The 23,536-nt window shown below is 41.7% G+C and overlaps 1 protein-coding gene across 7 annotated transcripts in view; it reads left to right on the top strand.

Annotated features, from left to right (window-relative positions):
- ENPP2 (ectonucleotide pyrophosphatase/phosphodiesterase 2) overlaps nucleotides 1–23,536 on the top strand; it is a 100,367-nt gene that overhangs the window by 30,935 nt on the left and 45,896 nt on the right. For 5 of the 7 annotated variants that reach the window (XM_039522716.1, XM_039522717.1, XM_039522719.1 and 2 more), the window contains exons 2-8: nucleotides 700–802; nucleotides 7,152–7,307; nucleotides 10,012–10,137; nucleotides 13,018–13,078; nucleotides 15,240–15,337; nucleotides 16,211–16,290; nucleotides 17,383–17,502. In XM_039522716.1, the coding sequence (XP_039378650.1) occupies nucleotides 700–802; nucleotides 7,152–7,307; nucleotides 10,012–10,137; nucleotides 13,018–13,078; nucleotides 15,240–15,337; nucleotides 16,211–16,290; nucleotides 17,383–17,502 (744 nt within the window). Of the gene's footprint in view, nucleotides 1–242; nucleotides 401–699; nucleotides 803–7,151; nucleotides 7,308–10,011; nucleotides 10,138–13,017; nucleotides 13,079–15,239; nucleotides 15,338–16,210; nucleotides 16,291–17,382; nucleotides 17,503–23,536 lie in introns of those variants that run through there. The other 2 variants (XM_039522718.1, XM_039522715.1) reach the window with 2 other exon arrangements.

The raw sequence follows: 23,536 nt of genomic DNA, 5'->3' as shown, positions 1-23,536 counted from the left end.
AACACATTGATTTATTTTTTTTTAACCGTGTTGCTTTTGTGAGGAGAATAAAATGAACATGAACTGGTTTTGGCCACAGTAACATGAGAAAACCCTGCCTGGGCAGAGGAAACCACATAAAAGTGTGTGTGTGCGTTTTGTGGGGGAGGGGGGGAGAGAGGATGATGCCTGCAGCTTCTTGCACTCAGAGCTGCGATTTGTGAGTGAAACATGATGAAATCACCCCTGGACAAATCAAATGAGCCTGTCAACCTCACCAGGTGGGATTAGTTGTAGCTAATAGACTCAACTCACGGAGCAAACAGCACTGCACTCAATATAAAGAAAAAGAGAGCATACTGTGAAGGCTTTTCAAGAATTCTCTAGTATGGCTAAGAAAAGCTGTTTCCAGTTACATCAGGTAGGGAAGGAAAGGAAAAGAGCATGTTTGTGTAGAAAGGAGGACTAACCAGTGTCTCCTGAAAAACTTCCTATAAAAAGAAACATTTGAGCTTTTAAATCAGATGTTTTATTCATAAGTCCCCTTCTGGTTTTGATTACTCTAAAATTGTGACTGTCATTTACTGTTCCAGTAATAGGAACTGTAGTGACTAGCAACTCAAATAATATATCTGGTCCCTCCTTTTTTCAGTCACAATACTCTTAAATTTGGATTCTAGTTTTGCTTAGTTTGATCATTTTGCTCTCTTACTTTTGCAGGTAATATCCTTATTTGCCTTTGCCTTTGGGGTTAACGTCTGTGTAGGATTTACAGCAAATCGATTCAGAAGATCTGAAGACTGGGATGAGGGCACAATCTCAGGTACAGTAAATGACATAAACTGTACATCTCACTAACCTTATGTTATATACCATGGTTAGAAACCACTCCCACTCTGTTCCTTTTAGTTCTGGGTTATAGTGAAGAGTACCGGTATGTTAACAAGCCTGAGTCTGTTGACCTTTGGGACTCACCTATAGGTTACCTGTTTACTTAAACTTTTGCTCTGTGTGCATGTGACTATGGAGAATTAGGCTTATTTTAGAGTTGTTAACTTAGTCTGATATTGCAATTGATTGTTGTAGACTGTGCCTGACATTTTTTGTTCATAGAGCCTACTGAATAGGTTCAGTTAGTAAATTAAAATAAATGTAACTTGATCAGGTAATTCCAAAGTGCACAATTTTCATTCAATGAGCTAGAGAAGAAATTTGTGCAGTACTTGTTTGGTCAGGGTCATTTCAAGTCTAGAGTCACTGGGAATAGCTTCTTAAATTTCTGTATCTGCTAGTCATGCTGATTTGTGAACAGTAGACACCAGACAACTAACTGGAGGAGGGAAGGGGTGAGATCAGCAGGTGTTAATGTTGGGAACTGCATGAAGCAGATGTGCTGTCAGTCATGTATTTTTTTTTTCTTCCGTTTCACATCCTTCTCTTCTGGGTGGAAAAGAGAAAGGACATGCCACAACAGAGACCTTTGTTTCTATTTTGTTGGGAAACATAGGATTTTGTCTCCTGAGGCATGCGCCAAGTGGAAAAACGTATAAAATGGAAAAGGGGAAAAAAAATTTTTTGAAGGGGGCGGGGTGGGGAAGTAGTCTTGACTTATGTCTCTGTTCGTTCCTTTGGCATGAAAAAGGAAGCTTGTGGTAACTGACTTTGACTTGGTTAATATAGCTGAAATGAAAGGGTTTCATTTACAATACCCAACTATAACGATAGGGTGAGAACTTCCATAAAGAAATTGCTTGTTTACAGTGACTTGAGTAAGTTGTGTTCCCAGTAAGGAGTTTGTTAGGTTCCCCCCTCACCTTCCCCAGAATTGGTGTCTACTCAACACATTTATCAATGAGTGTGGCTGACTTAGTAAGGACATTTAGGTAACTAAAAAGGATGTTGCTTCTGGATTTTTTTCCTGCGTAAAGAAGAGCACCACCTACTTTGCTGTAAAAACATAAATGGCTCCTATTACTTTCCTCTTAGCATGTCTCGTCTCGGATGTTAAGGTAGTATGCCTGATATGTTTGTAGCAGTAATAGTAAGACCTGTGTTTCATGGTTTCCACATACAGACTGTCACTTGTTTTGGTTTGATCAGTACAAGGACAGCCAATTGTCTGGAATATAGCAATAAGAGACAGCAAGTGAGGGTTTCCTCTCTTGTTTTTTATGTCAACCAGGTTACTTCCAATATATCAAAGTTAATTTATAATGGAAACAGGATGTAAAATCTGAGATAATAGAATCTATGTACAAATGTAATAAATGGAAGAGCTCAGTTGCCCTCTATGACGGGAAACTACTCTGCACAAGAGTAAACTTGTTTTAACTGGTAACAAATTTTAAATGCTCTGATCAAAGGAGTCTACTTATGTCTTTGAAATTATCAATCACATATGACTCCCACTAATCATAATGGAAACTGCATATGGAAATAGTCTACTTAGAAACCCAGTGCAATGAAATGCCAAGCTAAAAGATTGCTGCAGGTTCTCGTTCAACTCCACTGAGTTTTGGCATATGTATTTACATGTATCTTGATGTCTGCATTATAATCCTATAGGATTGATGTAGCTGTTGGAAAAACTAAGATTAAAAAAATGTTTTCATCATTCATTGTTGTACCTGAATGGTGTCGTGTCTGAACTGGTGTGTACTATAGCACTTTCAAATCCCAAACCTTGTCATTCTAGTGCTGCTTTATGAATCCAGACTATCATGACTTTAACTCTATTACTACTACTTTGTCATTAGTATGTAAGTTCTAAAGAATTCATCTAAATGATGTTATTTTAATTCAGCTATTTGTTGTTAACATCTAAGGACCCAATTTCCCCAAAACAGGGGAAATTAATAACTGATTCTGCCATTTCTTAACTATTACTGTAAGTTTAGGTAGAGTATAGGTCTTCTAGACCTGTTGTTAAGTAGCTTCAGAATGTGTAGTCTTAGTATAGTATCCTCTTGAACCATATTACTTAAACACAACAGGCTGGTCTTACTGGCAGGATGGGAGCTAAAATCTGTTTCTTAGATCTGTGAATGTGGGAGCCTGGATACTGATCAAATGTGTATTTTTAAGCGTACAACTAATCATGGAATTGTACTTATGCCAGAACAATTATGATACACTTTAAATGGTCTTGCATTAAAATCTTGTCCATTTCAATGGCACTTTGCAAAATATAGTATAAATAATATGCAGTGGCACTGCTGCTCCAAAACTCTTCAAATAACTGTTTTTCTTGCTACGTATATGTAGCCATTGCCTAATTCTTACCATGCAGTTTCTCTACTAAGGATAATGCAAACATGCCTGAGTAGTTGCCATCGGATGGAAGTCCTACTGGAAGCAGTCTGTCTATTGCAAACAGACTGCATTTTGACCACATAATCCAATTTAGTGAAACCAGCCAATTTGATATGGCACTCTTCTAGGTGGATATAGCATTTCCAGGCTCTGTGTTATCATAATCATTTACATAGCGAACAAAAGGCAACATGCCTCCATAGGATTTAGTCTCTTAATCAGTGGTATACCACTTCACTCAAAGCTCTCCTTAAAGAACAACAATAGTTTGAGCTTAACTTGCAAAGACTGAACTTCCAAAAAAAGATATAAGCAGCTCTAGTGTTAAATGGGAAAAACTCCTGAAGTTCAAAGGCAGCCACGGTCCTCTCTTTCTCCAGCAGGATCCAGCCTTGATGGCTTAGAAGCTCCTGACAATTTAGGAATTTTCAGAAAAGTTCATAACTTCATATTCAATGCAGGAGCATCTGACAACTCAAACCTGCTACTTAGTTATCAGCAGTGCAGCTCCTATAAAGCTGACAATACTTGTTCAAACAATTCTGCACACATCAGTACCCTGGCCACAGCTGGATGTATGACCTGCAAGTTTGTGTTCAGCCTCAAAAGGAAGGTCAGCTGAAGCAAACCAGTGGCTATGGGTGTTAAAATGAGTCCTCTTGGTGATATGATGTGAAGGGTCTTACAGTAACTCAACCCATGGGTATAACCAATGTGTTAACTCAGACGTTCTATCAAGCTACTGTTAAGTTGTGATCTACAGTTTGTCACATGAGTAGCAAAGACATATACTATATTTGTCAGATGCATGGAAAATAACAAAAGATCTATAGCTGAATGATTTCCTACCTAGAAGATAATGGAAACTATTCTTCCCCACAGCTAACACTAAGTCATTGAGATACTATTTCAAACACTGCTGACAGACAGTTGCTTATATAACATGCAGTAAGACTCACCAAATTTTCCTTTGTAAATAGACATTGGCGTGTGGTTTTCAACAGTGTTATGGAGTAGTCTCCCCACTATGCAAAGACCCTGTTGAAAGTAACTTAATTCCACTGAAATGAATAGGGCAATGGTAATATTATGAAGCATTCTGAAATAACATAATTGATTCTCACACTCAAACTTGCCATATCTGGGGCTTGGGTCTTAAAAACAAAGATACGGCATGTAAAATAAAGAAGCAAGAGACTTTAGAAGTGTCCAGCACTCCTTTTCAGAAGTGCTCAGCAGCTGGTGTGGAGAATAATGGGACTGGTAGCAGCAGACCATTTCTGAACATCTGTCCATTCTAAGTACCTAAATGAGCGCTGGATGTTTCAGAAAATTAGGCCCTTAATATTCATTGAAACGAATCTTCATGTGTTAAATTTTACAGCAATCTCAAAAGTCCTCCCATAAATTTGGAGTGTCTTAATATGAGAGAGAGAGAGAGACAATTCTGTGCAGAGGACATACATTTGAGTTTGGAAGTAGATGTCCCTTCTAAAGTCTAGTTGTCATACTGGAATAAAGGATTAGTGCAGTAATGACACTTTAAAAAAAAAAAAAAAAAACCAGCTTCTTACAGCTTCAAAGAGGTTCCAGTGTCCTGTCTGTGTAGGAAACTTGAGCTGACATACATACTCTGGTTTCAAACAGATGGATCTGATTGTTTTTCATAAGCCCAGGGCAGCCACAGCCTCTGCTGACGTCAGTGAGAGAAGCTGGTGCTTGGCACTTCTGCAGATCGGGCCCAAATGATTTTAAAAGGACACCAGGATTAACTGGGAATCACATATGCTCTACATATCAATGCCTATTGTGGAGTAATAGGCTTTATTATCATTTGTGGTTTTGATGAGAACAATACAGAAGCTCCCATGTTGTTTGAATCAGCCCTTATTTTTCAGCTTTAAAACATTCATTTTTCCGGACACCAGAAGCAATTAGTCCCTCTGTTAGTAAACTCCTGGTAAAACTACATCTTTCAGAATTCATCTAGTTTTGTACTAGGGATTATAGGAAGAAGAAACAAATGTAAAGCATAGAATTTTGCTTGGTTGCGGCCACTGCCGAAACAAACAAGAGGACTGATTTCAGTAACTGAAGGAAAAACTCATGGATCTGTGCTGGCAACATGCATACAAAGTTTTAACCCTATGGCATTTTAAACGGCCAAAATATTGAAAATTTTAAAATGGCTTCATCAAGGGAAGGCTGAGGGGGTTCCTAACTGAAGGGATACTCCCATGATCTTACGTAGAGTATTTCTCTCTCACTCACGCTCTCTCTCTCACAAACACCACCCTACTTGACCCAATAGCAAAGAAAAATATTACACCATCTAATGGTACTTTCTGCCCCACATATGTGCACATACCTTAGACTACCATACCGCACAACCTTAACTCTGTCCCCTAGTTTCTCCAGTCTTCCCACATTGCCTTTACCAAGTGACTCATTTGAAACCCATAAGAGTACCTTCCAGCCTTCCTACCTTCAGGGGCACTGGAACAATTTTTATGGGTGTGTGTGTGTGTGTGTGTGTGTGTGTGTGTGCGCGCGCGCGCTGAGATGCATTGAACCAAACTGTAAACTTCGTACATAATGGAAATCACTTCAAGCTAGGGGTGCAGGAGCACCCCTAAGTTCCAGCACCTATGCCTACCGTATGCTCCCACAACTAAGTGTTGGGATGATGATTTTGTTTGGGGAAGATTATTTTTCCCCCCATTCTGCTTGCTGATAAACTTTCAGCTATGTAGAACAGCAGCAGAAAATGGCCCGTAATCCACAATCTTTTCCAAAAGTACCTGTTAAATCAGATCTACTTAAGATTTGTGCCCTACTAATTTTATGTAGATATTTCAACAAGAAATAGTCTGACTGCTGCTGACAAACTTCGGTCCCTAACTGGTTTCAAATATTTCCCATTTAAAAATTGAATAAAAGAAATCAAAAGATTCAAAAGGTACTATGAAACTTCATACTGAAAACACCTACTTAGGAAGAAAAAACTTGAATATATGCTCGATTTTTAGCCCATGTCCATAAAGCATCCTTCACCGTGGAGTCACAAACAGCCTCCCCATAATATATTTTGGTGTCATAGGGGATACTCCTAGCCAGGAGAGTGTAGGTTTTGTCCCACTTGGGGGTCCCTCACCCCCAAGGGATCATTGCTGTCTAATGCTTGCTTTATTAATGGACTCCGTTTCTTGCTTTATGAATGGTCTACAGTTTCTGAGTCAGTGTTATTGCTGAAAGTTTTGTTTTTATAGTTTAATGCTCTACAGAAGCCCACCAAAAAAGCATTTCCTCACTTTATTGGCCACTAACTCAATTTGTTGAGTAGAGTATCATACAGTTTCCTTTCACTGTGGTGTTGATGTGGCACCTTATAGTACAGTAAACAGAATCCTGCTGACTGTCATGTAGACTAATTGCGGTTCCTTTCCATGCTAACTGCCCAGTTGAGCATGAAAATGTCATGCAGTTTTTAACTGCAAAGGCCTGTTTTGGGGAAGTATTTGAAGCTCCCATAACTGGGCCTCTGAGATTTTATTTCTGCTAATGATTTGCTTGATTATTATGGACTTAAAGCCAGGTGCAGTTCTTTGCAGGACATTATCACAGCATGCTGCTTACCCCCCACCCCCTCAAAAGAGGAACTTTTTTTTTTTTGAGTTAATTAGACTTTTGCTTCTGTCAACACCCAAGGTGCTTCTCCTTTTCCTTTCCCTTTCCCTTCACCTCCCTCTGCTGTAACAGGGCAGCTGAAGTTTCATTACTCAGAGTAGCACTAGTTTAAGCAATCACACACCAGCCATTAATGGCCTGACAAATGTTGCCCTGTTTCTTATTCCACACAGTCCTGTCAGATTCCCCCTGGATCAGTACTTCTGGGTCCTGTAAAAGCAGATGCTTTGAGCTTCAAGAGGCTGAGCCTCCGGGCTGCCGTTGTGACAACCTGTGCAAGAGTTACAACAGTTGCTGCTTCGACTTCGATGAACTATGTTTAAAGACAGGTATGAGAGCTGTACTCCTCTGTATCTATACACTCTGCTTATAGCTGGCTATGGATTAATGACAACGGTCAGGGCATGCCTTACTCATCCCGTCTTTGAACACATTCAGCCTTTCTCATGCGTGGTCCTTGCTTACTTACTTTAATTTGTGCACTGGTCCATGTATCTTCCCCAGTTACTGGGTTTTCTTTGCCTCGGCCTTGGTTTCCGGGAAGCATCCTGCACCTCTATTTACATTAGATCCCACCTAAAAAGTAAATCGTATTACTGCAGTGCCCCACGTAAAAACACGAACAGTTATGCACACGGAGATACTAAAGTTTTCTCCTCTAGTTAGAACAGGAAGTAACTGTGGTAACTATGAGATGTTGTCTTTCTCCCTAATAATGGTGAGTACTTAGGGAACTAATGTTCATTCTCATATTGTGGGTTTCATGCCTGTGCAGAGGAGTCCACACAGGTTAATGCGCTGGTTAAATCCCACTGATGCTGTCAGGGCTTAACTGGTGCATAGATGTTGTGCAGGTCCTCTCCCCATTTTGTCCCCATGGGTGCTCCAGCCCCAGAGCACCCACAGAGTCGGTGCCTGTGCTGCTCAACTGGGACAGGCCTTCAGGACTGTTAATTATGTGGATGGCCTCCCTGGGATTGGAAGGGTGCAAAGGTCACTTATAAGCCACCTTGCCCTGGACAGCAGGTTTTGTGCTGTGCCTTTCTGGGGTGCAGCACAGACTCTCACCCAATAAGCCAGGGGTCAGCAACCTACGGCATGCGTGCCAAAGACGGCACGTGAACCGATTTTTTTTTTTTTTTTTTTTTTTTTTTTTAATGGCATGCTCCTGCTTGCTGGGGTCCTGGCCACCGGCCCCGCTCAGCCTGCTGCCAGCAGCGTGCCATTAAAAATCCTGCCTGGCCCAGCCCACTCTTCTCTGCCCCCGCCCACCGCTCTCTCCTGCGGGGGCAGGGGGCAGAAGCTTGGTCCTGCCGGCTACTGCTGCAGGGCAGCCTCCACCAGCAGCCAAGGTGTCTTCTCCCCTTCCTCTTCCCCCAGTCTGCTGGGTTCCTGCCCCATCTCCTCTCCCTCCCTGCGGCCGAACAGCTGATGCCCCTGGAGAGGGAGTGGGAGAAGCAGAGCCGGAACGGCAGCTTGCTTGCTGCTCTGGAGAAGAGGCAGGGATGGGGCCTTGGGGAAGGAGGGTGGAATTAGGGCATATCCCCTCCAGCCCCTTTCCGTGAGCCACTCAGGGCAGGGGGCTGGGAGCATCCCCATGACTCCAGCCCCCTGCCCTGTCTCCTGAAACCCCACCCCGCCCTCTGCCCCGAGTCCCGCACCCCCCAGGCCCCTGCCCTGACCTCTGTACCCCCTCCCCCCACAACCCCAGCCCTGACTCCAGCACCCCCACACATACCCAGCTCCCCCACACCCTATGCCCTGACTCTTGCATTCCCACATCCCCACCCTGAGCACCAAACGTAGGTCCTGCCCCCCCCATTCCCACCTGTACCCCTCACACCAAATGGGAGCTGCCCAGGTAAGTGCTCCACACCCAAACCTCCCGCCCCAACCCTGAGCCCCCTTGCTCATTCTAGCTCCTGGCCAGACCCTACAGCCCAACCCCAAGCCCTATGCTCAGTGCACCCCCACCCTCAGCTCAGCTCAGTGCAGAGAGAGAGGAAGAGAATGGGCTAAAGCCAGGGAGAAGGTAGGTGCCCACTCTATGTGGGCAGGGCCAGGACCCCAGACCAGCAGCGGGCTGAGCCGTTCAGCCCACTGCCGGTCTGGGGTTCTGGCTGCCGGCCCCTTGCCAGCTGGGGTCCCGGCCACAGGCCCCGCTCAGCCTGCTGCCGGCCTAGGTGAATGGAACCCCAGGCTGGCAGTGGGCCGAGCGGGTCAGCGGCATATGATCAGCATTTTAATTTAATTTTAAATGAAGTTTCTTAAACATTTTGAAAACCTTGTTTACTTTACATACGACAATAGTTTAGCTATATAATATATAGACTTGTAGAGAGAGACCTTCTAAAAATGTTAAAATTTATTTCTGGCACGCAAAACCTTAAAGGAAAGTGAATAAATGAAAACTTGGCACACCACTTCTGAAAGGTTGCCGACCTCTGCAATAAGCTTTGATAAAGGGACTCCTTCCATCTTCGTATCTCATGTGTTGAGGAGGTTGGCATGAGTAAAAGTCCCAATTGCATGCCATGTTGCTCCCTTTTATGTCCCTCCATAGACGTAATGGTCATTGAATATAGTGGATTCCTAAAGCTACTAGTAGTGTGTGTGGTGGGCGTGGGGGTGGTGTATGTGAGACGTGCTAATATTCATAACTTATGCGCCAGATCCCTCACCATATCCTTCGTTCGGGGGTTAGTGGGGAAGGGGAGAGAAGTTCCTTAACAATATTTTAGCGATGCTTTTGCTGGTATTAAGTTTAAGAAAGTGGCTTAAATGACCGGATCAGAGAGTAAGAAAACTCCCTGCTTGTGAATGGGGAAGCACTCAAAACTTCTCACTCGTCTATGGCTCACATCTTCTTTTGTTTATAGTCAACCTATCGATTTCAAACACTGTGCAGATCACAGACTTCCAAAGCCAACGGTAATGATTGGGCTAACTTCACTGAGATGGTCAACTGAGTGCTATGGACCCTTTTAAAAAATATCTTCTTTAATGTTTTCACTTACCGTGTGAATATTTTAGCTCGAGGCTGGGAATGTACCAAAGATCGCTGTGGAGAGGCAAGGAATGAAGAGAATGCCTGTCATTGCTCTGAAGACTGCTTGACCAGAGGAGACTGTTGTACTAATTATCAAGCTGTATGCAAAGGTACATATTTCTGTCACTTTTATCTATCCTGAACTGATAGAGGCCAGCCCTGTGGGTAATGCCAAGTATTTTTTTTTGTGAAAGCGCCTCCATCCTGCCACTCCCCCACACCATACACATTTCATTTTCTGTTCTTTTGGGGATGAGGGGGCAGTTCTAGTTTCTTGTGCCCTAGGCTCACAGGTGCTCTCAGTTCTGTGGAAGCAGTGTGTTTCAGATTTGGTGATGGTGGGAATGCTTCGTGTCAGTTGGAAGTGATACTGACAGGCTGAGTGGAGAAATAAGGGATTCTGCATGCTGAGATGGATTCTAAAACACCTTTGCGGTGTATTGTAAAACAAAAACAAATAGTTTAGATGTGCTCAATTGTATTATGATAAATACAGTACTGTTTCATAGCCTCAATAAGGACCACAGCTTAGCTTTGCGGGGTGTTCCATTTAAAACAAACCAAAACCCAAACCATAAGAGTCTCTGTCCTGAAGTACTTATATTTTGATGTAAGACAAGATGCAAGAGATACATGGTGTGAGGACAAGGGAAGGGTGATAGGAACACATGGCTACCTAGAGTAGGTACACCCTGGACTAGATGGTCTCTTTGTGTTCTCTTAATTACAGGTAACTCTGTTTTTAATGGAAATAGCTTCAATAATCATTACCACAGTAGGGTGGTGAGTGGGCTGTGAAGGCTTAAATATAAATATGTGGAGATATACCTATCTCGTAGAGCTGGAAGGGACCTTGAAAGGTCATTGAGTCCAGCCCCCTGCCTTTACTAGAAGGATGAAGTACTGATTTTTGCTGTGGATCCCTAGGTGGCCCTCTCAAGGATTAAACTCTCAACCCTGGGTTTAGCAGGCCAATGCTCAAACCACTGAACCATCCCTTCTCCCATAAAGCTATCCCTTTCCCCATTTCCATAGTAATCTTGATCCTGTTGGAACATATCCTGCCTTGTATAGGTCTACCTCCTCTATCTGAGTGGGTCTTCTGGCCTTGCTTCAATACGCTTCTGCATGATTCAATAGACTTTACCCAGAGATCAATCTCAGCTGATGCTTAGCCTCCCCAACTACTCACTTTCAGAAAAGGGTTTTTCTTTGGAATCTTCGTTTTCTTCCCCACTTCATTTCTGCCAAGCAACTCCATACATTCGGAAGGCGAGGAGGATAGTTCAGATACATACCAGCGTCACTGAGTGCAGAGACTACTTCCTCATCTCCAGTTATGCAGTGGGGAAGGAAAACTAAATATGCCTCCTCCAGCAAGTTTTAGCAGATTGCATTCTTCCCAACTCTGAAGAAACCCTAGCAGATTAATTGTGGTTAAATGCTGGGTGTAGTTCCCAGTTCCTGCCTTTTGAGGTGCCTTTCCTTAGAAAGATAGGACAGAACAAGTAGTTAAAGCCATCTCTTGTTTTAATGTACATAGAACATAGTCTTCATTTAGCCAGCCAATAACAAAAGAGCTCTGTGACCATGGCACCGTTACAGGAGTGACCTTTCCATAAGAACAGCATCTCCATATTATTGGTTACAAATTTACTTTTCTTTTACTATTAAATGTAATTAATTAAATGTACTCTAATTAATTATTATAAAAAGCAACAGAGTCCTGTGGCACCTTATAGACTAACAGATGTATTGGAGCATGAGCTTTCGTGGGTGAATACCTACTTTGTTAGACGAACACCAAGAGAGGCTAGCCAACTACAAAAGCAGTGTCAAGTATCAGAGGGGTAGCCGTGTTAGTCTGGTTCTGTAGAAGCAGCAAAGAATCCTGTGGCACCTTATAGACTAACAGACGTTTTGCAGCATGAGCTTTCGTGGGTGAATACCCACTTCTTCGGATGCAAAAGCAGTTTCTCCTCCCTTGGTGTTCACACCTCAACTGCTAGAAAAGGGCCTCACCCTCCCTGATTGAACTAACCTCGTTATCTCCAGCCTGATTCTCGCCTGCATACTTATACCTGCCTCTGGAAATTTCTATTACATGCGCCTGACAAAGTGAGTATTCACCCACGAAAGCTTATGCTCCAATACATCTGTTAATCTATAAGGTGCCACAGGACTCGTTGTTGTTGCTTTTTACAGATCCAGACTAACACACCTACCCCTCTGATTTTAATTCTTATTCCACTCAAACAAATACTTCACATCTCTTGCCTATGCCAAGATCTCCTTCTTCTTGAGTTCCTTTGTCTCTCTTGCTCTCCCTTATCAGGGCCAATTGGGATTGCCGCTGTTCAAAATTGTGTTCTATGCATCTGCTTTTTTTTTTTTTTTTAAATTGAGGAAGTACAATTCCTTTTAATAACACCAATGTCATAAAGCAAGTAGCAGTATCTGATTATCTGACTTTCTTCTGTCCTGTAACAGTACAAAGTATGTCCCAGGTCGCAATGAGTGTGCAGTGGAAACAGTAGCAAAAAATGTAGTGGAAAATAATTGACTCCACAACCAATACTGTGGTCATGCAGTGTTCAAAAGGGGATCAGTTCCAGCTAGGCTATGAAACTAAATTTGTTAGCATTATACGTTCATACTGGTTGCTGCTTTTGTGCTCTAGAACTTTCAAATGTTCAAACCATGTGAAAACTTGCACATAGGATCAAGAGGAAATCCCTTTACTCCGATTGTAAGTCATGCTTTAAACAGATGCTAATTTGTACTTCCGATGTTCTTGTTGAACATTGGCATGTAATCAGCACATTCATACTATTGCCTAGGAGAGCAATGGGCGTAAAAACATGTTGCTCACAAAGTATGACAGTATGACCTGTTTTGTGGCATGTGGGTGGTTTTTTTTGGTAGTCTGGTACAATTTGTAACTGTATTGACAATTGTTCTAAAAAATGATGACATTCCTTTCCATGTAGGAGAAACTCACTGGGTGGATGATGACTGTGAAGAGATAAAATCTCCTGAATGCCCAGCTGGGTAAGTACATTTTATTTTGAAGTTGTGGGGAAGACGTGTTAAAAGAGCTGACTAAATCGTAGCCACCGGCTATAGGTTGATAAACTTTCCCACTTCACTTACTTATGTATGCATCTGAACCAATACCCAATTAATTTAGTGGAAGTCTTTCCTTTGACTTCAATAAGCATTGGATCAGACCTGATACGAGCACCCTTCAGGCCAATTTTCTTTAAACATTACATCCAAAGTTACCTGTCTTATATGGTATTTAAAAACAAATAAGATTCAGTGGCGCTGGAACACTTTTTATAGTGGCGGTGCTGAAAGCCAGTGAAACTGTAAAGCTGGTATCCCCAAACTTTTTACTTCACTCTCTCCCCTCCCAGAGCTGGGGCCAGGAGCAGGGCTGTGGTTCTGGGACAGGGGACTTGAAGAGGGGCCAAGGGGCCTACAGCCAGGACCCCGAGCATGGGGCCCTGCGTAAAACCTGCAGCACCCCCCGCACCCATAGTTCTCACGCTTATGATTAGATTCTGAAACTTAACTGATTTAGACCATGATTCAGCAAGATATTTAAGCATATGAATAGTTTTAAGCGTGTGTGTAGTCTCATTGAGCCCAATGGGACTGTTTCAGGCACAGCGGAAAGTCCCTAAAAGTGTGGGGGCCACCGGCGCCCAAACTGTGGCCCTGCCCCCATGCTGCCCCTTCTCTCTGAGGCCCTACCCTCTCCTTCTGTCGCTCCTCTTTCTGGCCAGTATAATGTGAGAGGGATGGACCCCTGTTCTGGCATCCCTGGACTTTTCACATGTTTAAAAGTAAGCATGTGCTTAGGTAACTTGCTGAATCGAGGTCTAAATTTAGATGTAGCTATCTAAATAAGGGGACTCTTTCACAGAAATACCGAGCATCCACAGCTCCTATTTATTTTAGTGAGAGCTATGGGAGCTTAAGACTTTAGGTACCTAAGAATGAGTTCACTGTGGATACCTAATATTGGGCACCCACGTTTTGAAGAAGTTGCTCTCCCTGCCTCTGCATTAGCTTTGGGATACTTATACATCCTGGCTGTGTTTGCATCTCAAGAGGAGCAATGTGGCTCTTTGTTCTACAAAAGAATAACAAAATGAGTACTCCTCTTCTTTACCATGTTAGAGCAGCTGGTCTCTCTTGCATGCTGTATCGCATGGGCGCCAGGTTTGTAAAATTTTTGGTGGTGCCCAGCCAGAACAGGTCCAAGCAGAGCTGTCCCATCCATAGGATGGACCTGGGCAACTGCTCTAGGCCCCATGCTTCAGGGGACGTGGGGTCCAGGGCAGCCTGGGGGATTAGCGGGAGGCCGGGCACCAGCAGCAGTGAGCAATTTGGCCTCAGCTCGCCCTGCCAGCTCCTGGCATTGCTTGGGGGAGGGGGTGGAAGCTGGAAAGAGGCAGGGTGGGGGTGGAAGCTTTGGGGAAGGAGTGGAATGGGGGGAAGGGGTGGGGTGGAGTGGTCTGGGGCTGGGTTGCTTGCTGCTGCCAAGCCCCCCGCTAACCCTCCAGGCCGCCCTGAACCCTGTGTCTCCCAGAAGCGCGGGGACCCCCCAAAGCATGGGGCTTGGAGTGGTTGTCCCAGTCCGTCCTATAGACGGGATGGCTCTGAAAATATAACCCAAACATAGGTGGAGCTGGGCCCACATTCCTGAACATTGATGGAGCCCGGGCACCACGGGCCTATATAACTCGCCGCCTATGGCTGTATGTGGACATTAAATGTCCTGTGACCCTTGCTCTTTACAAAAACAGAAAGGATTTGTGCTTGTGGTCTGTGTGTTTTTTTTTCTTTTCTTCTAATTGCAATTATATGTGTGTAAAAATGTATGTATTTGACCATATTCCTCTTATCCAACCCTTTGTACATAACTTACCTTCTTAGATTGTAAGCTCTTCTGGACAGGGACCTTGTCTTTTATGGGCCTTTATAGTACCAGCACAATAGGATCGTGAGCCTGATTTTGGGCTTCTGGGTGTTACTGAAATATAAATATTACTAACTATACTGATCTACTAACTCTAAAATGTATAGACTTCTAACTGTTGTAGTATTTAAAACTCTCATTAGTGTAACTGAATGAGCATACGAAATAGTTTTTGAAATACTCCTTTCAACTCTTGGTATGTTAACATGCTCTTTGTTTCAGTTTTGTTCGCCCTCCTTTGATCATCTTCTCTGTCGATGGCTTCCGTGCATCATACATGAAGAAAGGGAGTAAGGTCATGCCCAACATTGAAAAACTAAGTAAGTAAATCTGTTTTATTAGAACAAACAAACAGGGCAATCTCTTGTTCTCATATTGTTTTCATTGTTTATATAGCACCATAAACCAACAAGGTGCTGGGCAGTAGAAGAGCTGCATCAAACACAGCTGGCTTTCTGGCCCAAAGGTCTAACAATCTAAAGGCCTATTCTTATTCCCAATGAAGTCAAATGGCAAAAGTCCCATTGGCTTAAATGGTGCGCAATTTGATTCGGCCTGAAAGAGACAGGCTGGAGCAGTGCAGAACAATAATATAAGAATGGCAGAAATGCATTGTTTTTTTGGGAGAGTCTCCCAGAACAGGTGCAGTTTTTTTGTTTTTTGTTTTGTTAGCTAAACAAACCTGATCTTGAATTCAACACGTGTAGCAGCAACTGTATACACTACTGTATGTGAATGGCAAGTCTGGTGAAAATTTCCCTGTGACAACTCTGGAATTACGGTTTCAGACTGATAAATACCGTGTGTTTGTCACCTGAAACTAGCATGAATTTTCTGGAGTTACTTTACTGCTAAAATGGGCAAATTTGGAGTGAAAATGATCTGAAGGACTAATTAAAAGGGAAGCACTTCTTTCTTTCAATCTACCTAGTTTTATACATCTATAGCCAAACTATTTCTCCATCTTTTTGTATGAGGGAAAGTGGTGTCATGTTTTAGGCCATGCGTGTCTATTTAAGACATGTGCTTTAGCATTTTGGACTCTGTGCTTAAGCCATAGAGTCATGTTTGTTTAAATAGGTTCAAACATGTTTCTTGGTATTTGTTAATTAAGCAAAGGTCTTCCTATCTTTCTGCCTTCAGTGTATGATAGTCCCACTTTTTAACACTTGTATTTTCTGTTGTACTTTCAGGATCTTGTGGAACACATTCTCCCTATATGAGACCTGTATATCCTACAAAAACCTTCCCTAACTTGTACACCCTGGCTACTGTAAGTCTTTGAGGGGGATTTCTTGAATATAATTAAAAGGACTTGCACATCACTTACAAACTTGGGAATTGTGAGGGAGGAATTTTTTCAATAAAAACTGGTTAACGTGGTCAGTAACTTTTTGTATTTAATTTTCTTTTTTCAAATGGAGTGGGGGAAGCATCAAAGTACTTTAAGGTTCTTAGATAAAGTATGCAGTATAAATGCAAAGCATTTATTATAGCCTGCTGCTTTTTTTTTTCCTGTCCGCTCCTGTAATGAAGTGATTCATACTCCTATTCTGTAACTACAGCTTACAGTTCTTATGGAAATAAATCACAAGAACAGACCCTCAGTTGATGTAAATCTGGTGGTGGTGTTTTTCCCACTGAAATTAAGTCAGTGGAACTATGCACATTTACACCAGCTTATTATCTGTCCCACATATTTGATAATAGCCCTGGGGTGAGTGCAGGGCTATGAACCAGGAACTCCTGTGTGCTAATGACAACTTTGGCATTAATTCCCACTGTGGCTTTGGATGCAAGTCATTTAGCTGACTTGCCTCAGGTCCTTCTTTTTTATGCTAGGAATAATACTTACTCATCTGTCAGGAGTGCTCAGGAATAAGTTACACTTGCTAAGCAATCTGAAGGTAAAACATGATGAAATTTAAATGCTAACTATATTATTTATTTATTTATTTATTTATTTATTATTGTCACCAAAGGATCACTGACTGTCACCAGAATATTTTACAAAGATGAACTGAAAGTACTACTTTAAAAGATCTTTCTATTACTTATTTTCTTACTTAAATGGCAAAAATGTATTTCACCCAGTATGAAAAAACTTTAATGTAGCTAACTGCTGAAGTACCTATGCTTTAAGACAAGATCAGGGTATGCAAATTATCTCATACTGCTTTAATGAATATCTAAGGTACTAGACTTTTTTTTTTTATCTTAAAACTAAAATCTCTTAATTCAGGTGAAGATTACAGGCATACCCAGTTTCCATTCTTAAAGAATTTACTGGTATTTGTGGATAACTCTGCACAACTGCATTTTACATGTACTAAAGGTTCACTAATTAATCTACTTTTGCACAAAGGGACTCTATCCTGAATCACATGGAATTGTTGGCAATTCAATGTATGACCCTGTATTTGATGCCAGCTTCAGTCTTCGAGGGCGAGAGAAATTCAATCACAGATGGTGGGGAGGTCAACCAGTAAGTTTCAGACTTTTTTTTCCTCTCCTCTGCTTTGGAATACAGCCAATAATAGTAGCAATAAAAGTACATCTGTGAACAATTTTAACCTAATCTCCTGACATCTGGCCCAGCTTCTGTCATTTTAATGTAACTTTTGAGTTGGCTCTCGCTTTTCAGAATAGTAAAACCATTGATTATGCAACATGGCTCTTGCTGATAAGTATGAACTAGATGTAGTTAGAAATATCTTGTTTTAGGCAGCACAGTTTAACTCAAATCAGTATATTTTCAGAGTGTGGCGCATGTCCAAAGTATATGTAATTCTGCCTCACTGTAGGGGAATGGACTAGAAAAGTGATACTAAGACTGAGGCTCGTGAGCCACATGTGGCTTTTTAATGTGTCTCCTGTGGCTCTTTGTAGCATGTGATATTAAAACACTGTGTGATTTAATTATTAATCACTCTGGGTACTATGTTCCAAAATAACACTTGGTCAGTCATTTTTCTGTGAGAATAATATTGTGTGTCTATATGTGTATGTGTATAAAATAGTAAATGAAATAATGAATTCACACTATTGTGACTCTCTTGGGAATGTTGATAGCAACTTTTGCTCCTGAACTACTGAGATCTGAGTATCCTTGGACTAGATCTCTCGATGTCCCTTCTGGCCATACAGTTCTATGGTTTTTATAGTGTTTCCCTTTAATTTACACATTACAAGTTTGTCAGGTTTTAGTTCTGTTATAAACATATATACACACACAGAATTAGATAAAAACATATACTCTTGTTGGAAGGTTGTAACACAGTGCTACTTTTATTTCTTAGAATTCAGAACGATAATACACAAGACCCCAGAGTCAGAGAGAGAGTGAACAGGCTGCTCCCTAAGGCAGTGAGACAAAACTCATGTTGCTTACCTTTAAATGGACTTTTATTTCAGACTGGCTCTGCTTTCACACTTTTCTACAGAGCCCTCTGGCCTGTGAGCAGGACCAGGAAACCCCTCCCCCCAACTTTAAAAGTGATTTGCAAGTCCAACCCAGTCCTCAATACACCACAAGTTCTGGGGTGGGTGGGTGGGTGTGTGTGAGAGAGAGAGAGAGATGTTACAAATGTTCCATCAGTCAGTCTCTCTCTCTCTCTCACACACACGTGTGTGTGTGTGTGTGTGACTGATGGAACATTTGTAACATCTCTCACACACACACGCACACACTCTGAATGTTAAGACAAAAGGGACAGTCATGATCACCTACTCTGACCTCCTGCATAACACTTGCCTGAATTAATTCATGCTCCAGTTGAACAAGATCATATCTCCCAAGAAAAACATCGGATCTTGAATTTTAAACTAGCCTTGGACCTTTACCCTGGGCCAGTAGTTCTTCAGCTGTAAGGCTGTAGTTTTCAAAGGGACCTCAAAGCAGTTATTTTGCATTGAAATTCAATGAGAATTAGGTGCCATCTAAATATTTGCCACCACTTTTTTTTATTCCAAAATGGGAAATATGTAAAAGACAGGGCCTGGCTTCATACAGTGCTTGAATATGAAAGACCACTTAAGTGCTGTAGATTGACTTAGCACTGTAGATGCCACATCACCTGCTGTGTCGAGTGGGATATACCGGCTAGTTCTTGCAAATGTGTCTCAGAATATTGTTACTGGCAATAAAAAGTGGCTGAAGACTCGAGTCTAAACACAGGGCCGTGAGAAATGGTAGTGACATGATTATGGGGGAGTTATGGAACAACTAATGTCCTGACGGAGTTAAACTCTCAGATGGCACTGGCCGGTGTTGCAAACACTATTGAGGATACTGAAATAATGTGATTGATCTAGAGAAGTTTAAAAAAAAAAAAAGCATGAATAAAATAAAAAATTGAAACCTACCTGGAAAAATGCAAGTTAATATATAAGGGAGGGAAAACCCCAAACCACAGATACTCAATGAGGGAGGAGAGGCTTGTGAAAGCAGTAACCCTGACAGAGACCCAGCAGTGGAGAGGGTGGAAAATAAGATGGCCAAAATAACCCAAATGACTCTTAATCTACATGTATAAAGGCATTACATAAGCAGGGTGGAAGGGACCCTTTCTGCCTGCCACTGGTGAGGTCACCAGAATATCAAATACAGTTTTGGATACCTCAGAGTTTAATCTTTTTAGCAAATTCAAGGAAATTTAGAGAGCAGCCAGCAAAATACAAATGGTGAAAGGTGTTGCTGAGGAAAGATATTCTACAACTCTATATAAGTAAAAAGTATTCTATAGCTTAGTCCTGCTCCCACCCAGAGTCAGCCTACTGCATTCTCTAAATATTCGGTGGATGTAAAACTCAATGAGGGAGCTGAATTGTTCAAGGTGGTAGAGTGAAATTAGGAATAAGATAAAGAAAAACTAAATGTGTATGTCAGGGCAAGCTTCCTGAGCATTACATGCTTTAGATTATGGCATTATGGGGCAGGGTGACTTGAATTGTGTATGGTTCAGAAATAACCTATTCTGGCTGGAATGGTAGGGTAGAGAATTGGTTCAATGCAGCCTTTGGATGATTGTGTAATAATTATCATTAAAAAGTTCACTTTAGTGATCAGCATCTCATGGGAACACACGCAGATCACCCTGTGAAATCAGTGGGATTTGGCAGATAACTCATCTCTTATTTCCAAGGGAGTATTTATCAGAAGGTAACTTGAGGGCATGTAAAAAAGAAAAACTATGCAAGTTTTTGTAAATACTTCAGGGCATACAGTAAGTAGCATTTAAAACCTGATCATGTGAATTCAGCAACTAGTTCTCAGAGTACTGAAAACAAGATTTTATTATTATTATGATTATTATTTATTAAAAAGGTGGCACATGGTACCATCTGTGTGCAAATAAAATCTGTTTTACCCCTAGCTGATATCCACATAGAAATAGTGGGCATCTGGGCCAGTGGTCTCAAAGGAGGAACTAAAAATCTGATTCTTGATGCTCGCAGTTCCCTTCTCAGTGTTTTGACCTCTAGTCTAACCATAAGAACAAATCTAAAATGTCTCTTAACCAGTAATCAAAGCCATACTCATTGTTGAAAATACTGATCAGATGGTGTATTTTTCTTGTGTAGAATAGTTTATATGGTCTATCAACCATGAAAATCACACATAGCCTTGTTGGTAGACCAGTCCCTTCCCTCGTCAACCAATGCATCTGCTACACTACAGGAATAAGTTGTCTAAAAAATCGAATAGAAATGGGTAATAAAAATGAAAAGTGTGCTGGATCTCCAGGACCTATGGCAGGATTTTGTCATGGGCCAGAGAAATTTGCCACTGTTTTAGAGCCTCTCTTGGGAGAGGATAAACCCTTCTGGATGATTTATAATCTTAAAAGCTTCATTTTCAGTGTACAGCACTGATCTTTTTTTAATGAAGCTCAAAATCTTCATTCAATGCCAAATCTGATTTGTAGAAGTTTTTAAACTTCCTGTTTTTCAAGCGTAAACTCAAATGGGTGAATACCATTTATCCTGCAGTGAAGGAATCAGTAGGCCCATGCTTTCTTCCAAAAAAGGCATTGTATTTTTCCAACTTTTTGTCCACTAACTTTTAAATCATGGCTGTATTAAAAACCGCAGTACACCGCATAGGCTCTTTTTTGTAGCGTTTCTGGCCATTAGCCTGGATTTGTCCCCTGTGTCATGGCTGGCTGGCTTTTCCTGACGTTTTACTTTCACTTTAAATTGAGACTGGAAGCATTTAACAATTCTTGGGTTGTGTGTTTTTAACTTGAAGTAAGAGTTCAAAAGGGCCTGGTGAGAAGCCCTGAACTGTGCTGCTGGCCAGCTGAGGCTCCAAAAAGAACATCATGTTCCTAAACCGCCTCCTTACTCTTAGCTGCTGTATATTAATGAGTCACTGAAATACATGTTGTGTCTTAATGCTATGTTTATATTCCCTAGACATTAGGCTCAAGTACTACACAGATTAGAAATGTCAGTTTCAGGGGTATATAGCAAGTCCTACATCTAAGCAATCTCTATTTTTGAAACAAATCAGATTTGCCTGTTTAATAGGAATATGTTGTATTGGCTATCAAAGGATCAAGCTCAGGCTAGCAGGGACTGGGAGTATGGAGGCAGCTGGAATATTCCCTGAGGGAATAAAGAGATCATAGTTGACTCAAATAGTCTCTTGCAACCAACCTAGAAACAGTATTGATAAAAGGAGAGAGATGGGGATCTGCAGGAAGCTGCATCCAGCCTTTCTATTTTAAAAGGACTGTCAATCGTTTAAAATATTTTCCTGTTACTTCATGGTCAATAGGGGGAAAATGGATATCCATAAGAACTTAATTCCATAAGCAACTTTTTTTGGCTTTACATTGGCAAATCCACCCTGTTTGTCTGACCCTGTCTCAGCCAATTACTAGGTAACAGCTTTCTGGCACCAAAAACGTCTGACTGTGCCAGAGGGCAATTGTGCTAAACTACTCTGAGGGCTTGGCTACACTTACAAATTTGCAGCGCTGCAGCAGGGTGTGAAAACACACCCTCTGCAGAGCTGCAAATTGCGGCGCTGCAAAGCGCCAGTGTGGTCAAAGCCCCAGCGCTGGGAGCTGTCCGTTATTCCCCACAGGGAGGTGGAGTACGGACAGCGCTGGAAGAGCTTTCTCCCAGCGCTGGTGCTTTGACTACACTTAGCGCTTCAAAGCGCTCAGCGGCAGCGCTTTGAAGTGCTAAGTGTAGCCACAGCCTTAGTCACATAATTATCTCAGTCAGATAAAGGGTGCATGGTAGGGAAGGGGTTAATGTATATTTTACCTTTTGGTAGTAGATACATATGAAACAGCTATGGTTTTAATTCTACATAGTTGTACCAAATTTGAATGCATTTATTTACCTCAGAAACCCTGTAAGTTACTGTGCAATCTCCCCCCACCCCTCGCAGCCCGTTTCTTAATGAGAAAGGGATTTCCCACCCAGGCTTCGCCTCTCCTCAACCGCGATGGTGTATACAGTACCTCTGCTTCTGACCAGAATTTCCCTCCTTGGCCAGCCTGCAGAAGAAGTGTTTGCACAGCGATCCCACAAGAGCCAAAATGCAGTGCATTTACTTTATATTGGCCTTGGCCTAGGATTTGCCTCTGCTCGTTCTTTCATAATGCAACAAATACTGGGCAAGCTTTATGAAGCGATTTGGAACTTATTTTTCCACAAGAGATTAAAAGTAGATAGATGTTGCGCTTTGCTGGCTTTCACAATCTAGTCCAGGAGCCATGCCAACTGATTTTCCTTGTAATAATGTACATACACAAAGGAAGTGTTGTCTAGCAGTTTGACCAGGAGACTGGGAGTTCTGAGGGCTCCTAGGTTCTGTTCCTGGGTGCTGCCACTGATATCTTGTGTAACGTTGAACAAGTCGCTTAACCTCTTTGTGTCTACCTCTTAATAAAAAGAAAAGAGGTATTTAATTCAGAGGTATTTAAAGGCATTAAAGTATTTTGCATGTTTACAGTGTCATATTATCTTCTCAGCTGGATTTGGGTCCTGGCTGTTGCACTAGAGCTGAATCTTTGGGTCCTTAATACAACAGACTTTTCTGCACTGGAGAAATTTAAACATACTCTAATTCTTGTGATATACAGTAATAGGGAATACTGGATAATGTTGGAATGTTGTTCCTCTCCCCTCTGTGCTAGTAGGGCACTTTAATATTGTAGACCTACTATAGTTTGCAATGCAGGCTGTGGTGTGGTGTGATATAAGGTACATGCATGTTACATAATATGATTTCCACTAGCAGCTAAAACTGATGTATTTACATATAGCAAATAAATGACTTAAACTCACAAATGGTGCTGACCTTGCAAAACCAAACACAGCAAACTTTGGGATAACTGACCTGAACAAACATGCTAGCCAGAGAGGATTGTAAAATACATTTAAATTTATAGGTACATTACAGGAACTTTGAGGTTTATATAACTTTAAAGTTGTGACACAAACCAGCAAGGGAGGACGTTCAAAGATAACCCTTTATGCTTCGTCCTCAAGTCTTGCTG

Source organism: Mauremys reevesii, linkage group 2, assembly GCF_016161935.1.
Source record: "Mauremys reevesii isolate NIE-2019 linkage group 2, ASM1616193v1, whole genome shotgun sequence".
In the NCBI taxonomy this organism is placed as follows: domain Eukaryota; kingdom Metazoa; phylum Chordata; order Testudines; family Geoemydidae; genus Mauremys; species Mauremys reevesii.
Note: the sequence above shows the minus strand (reverse complement) of the source record. Positions and strands in the feature narration are given on the sequence as shown.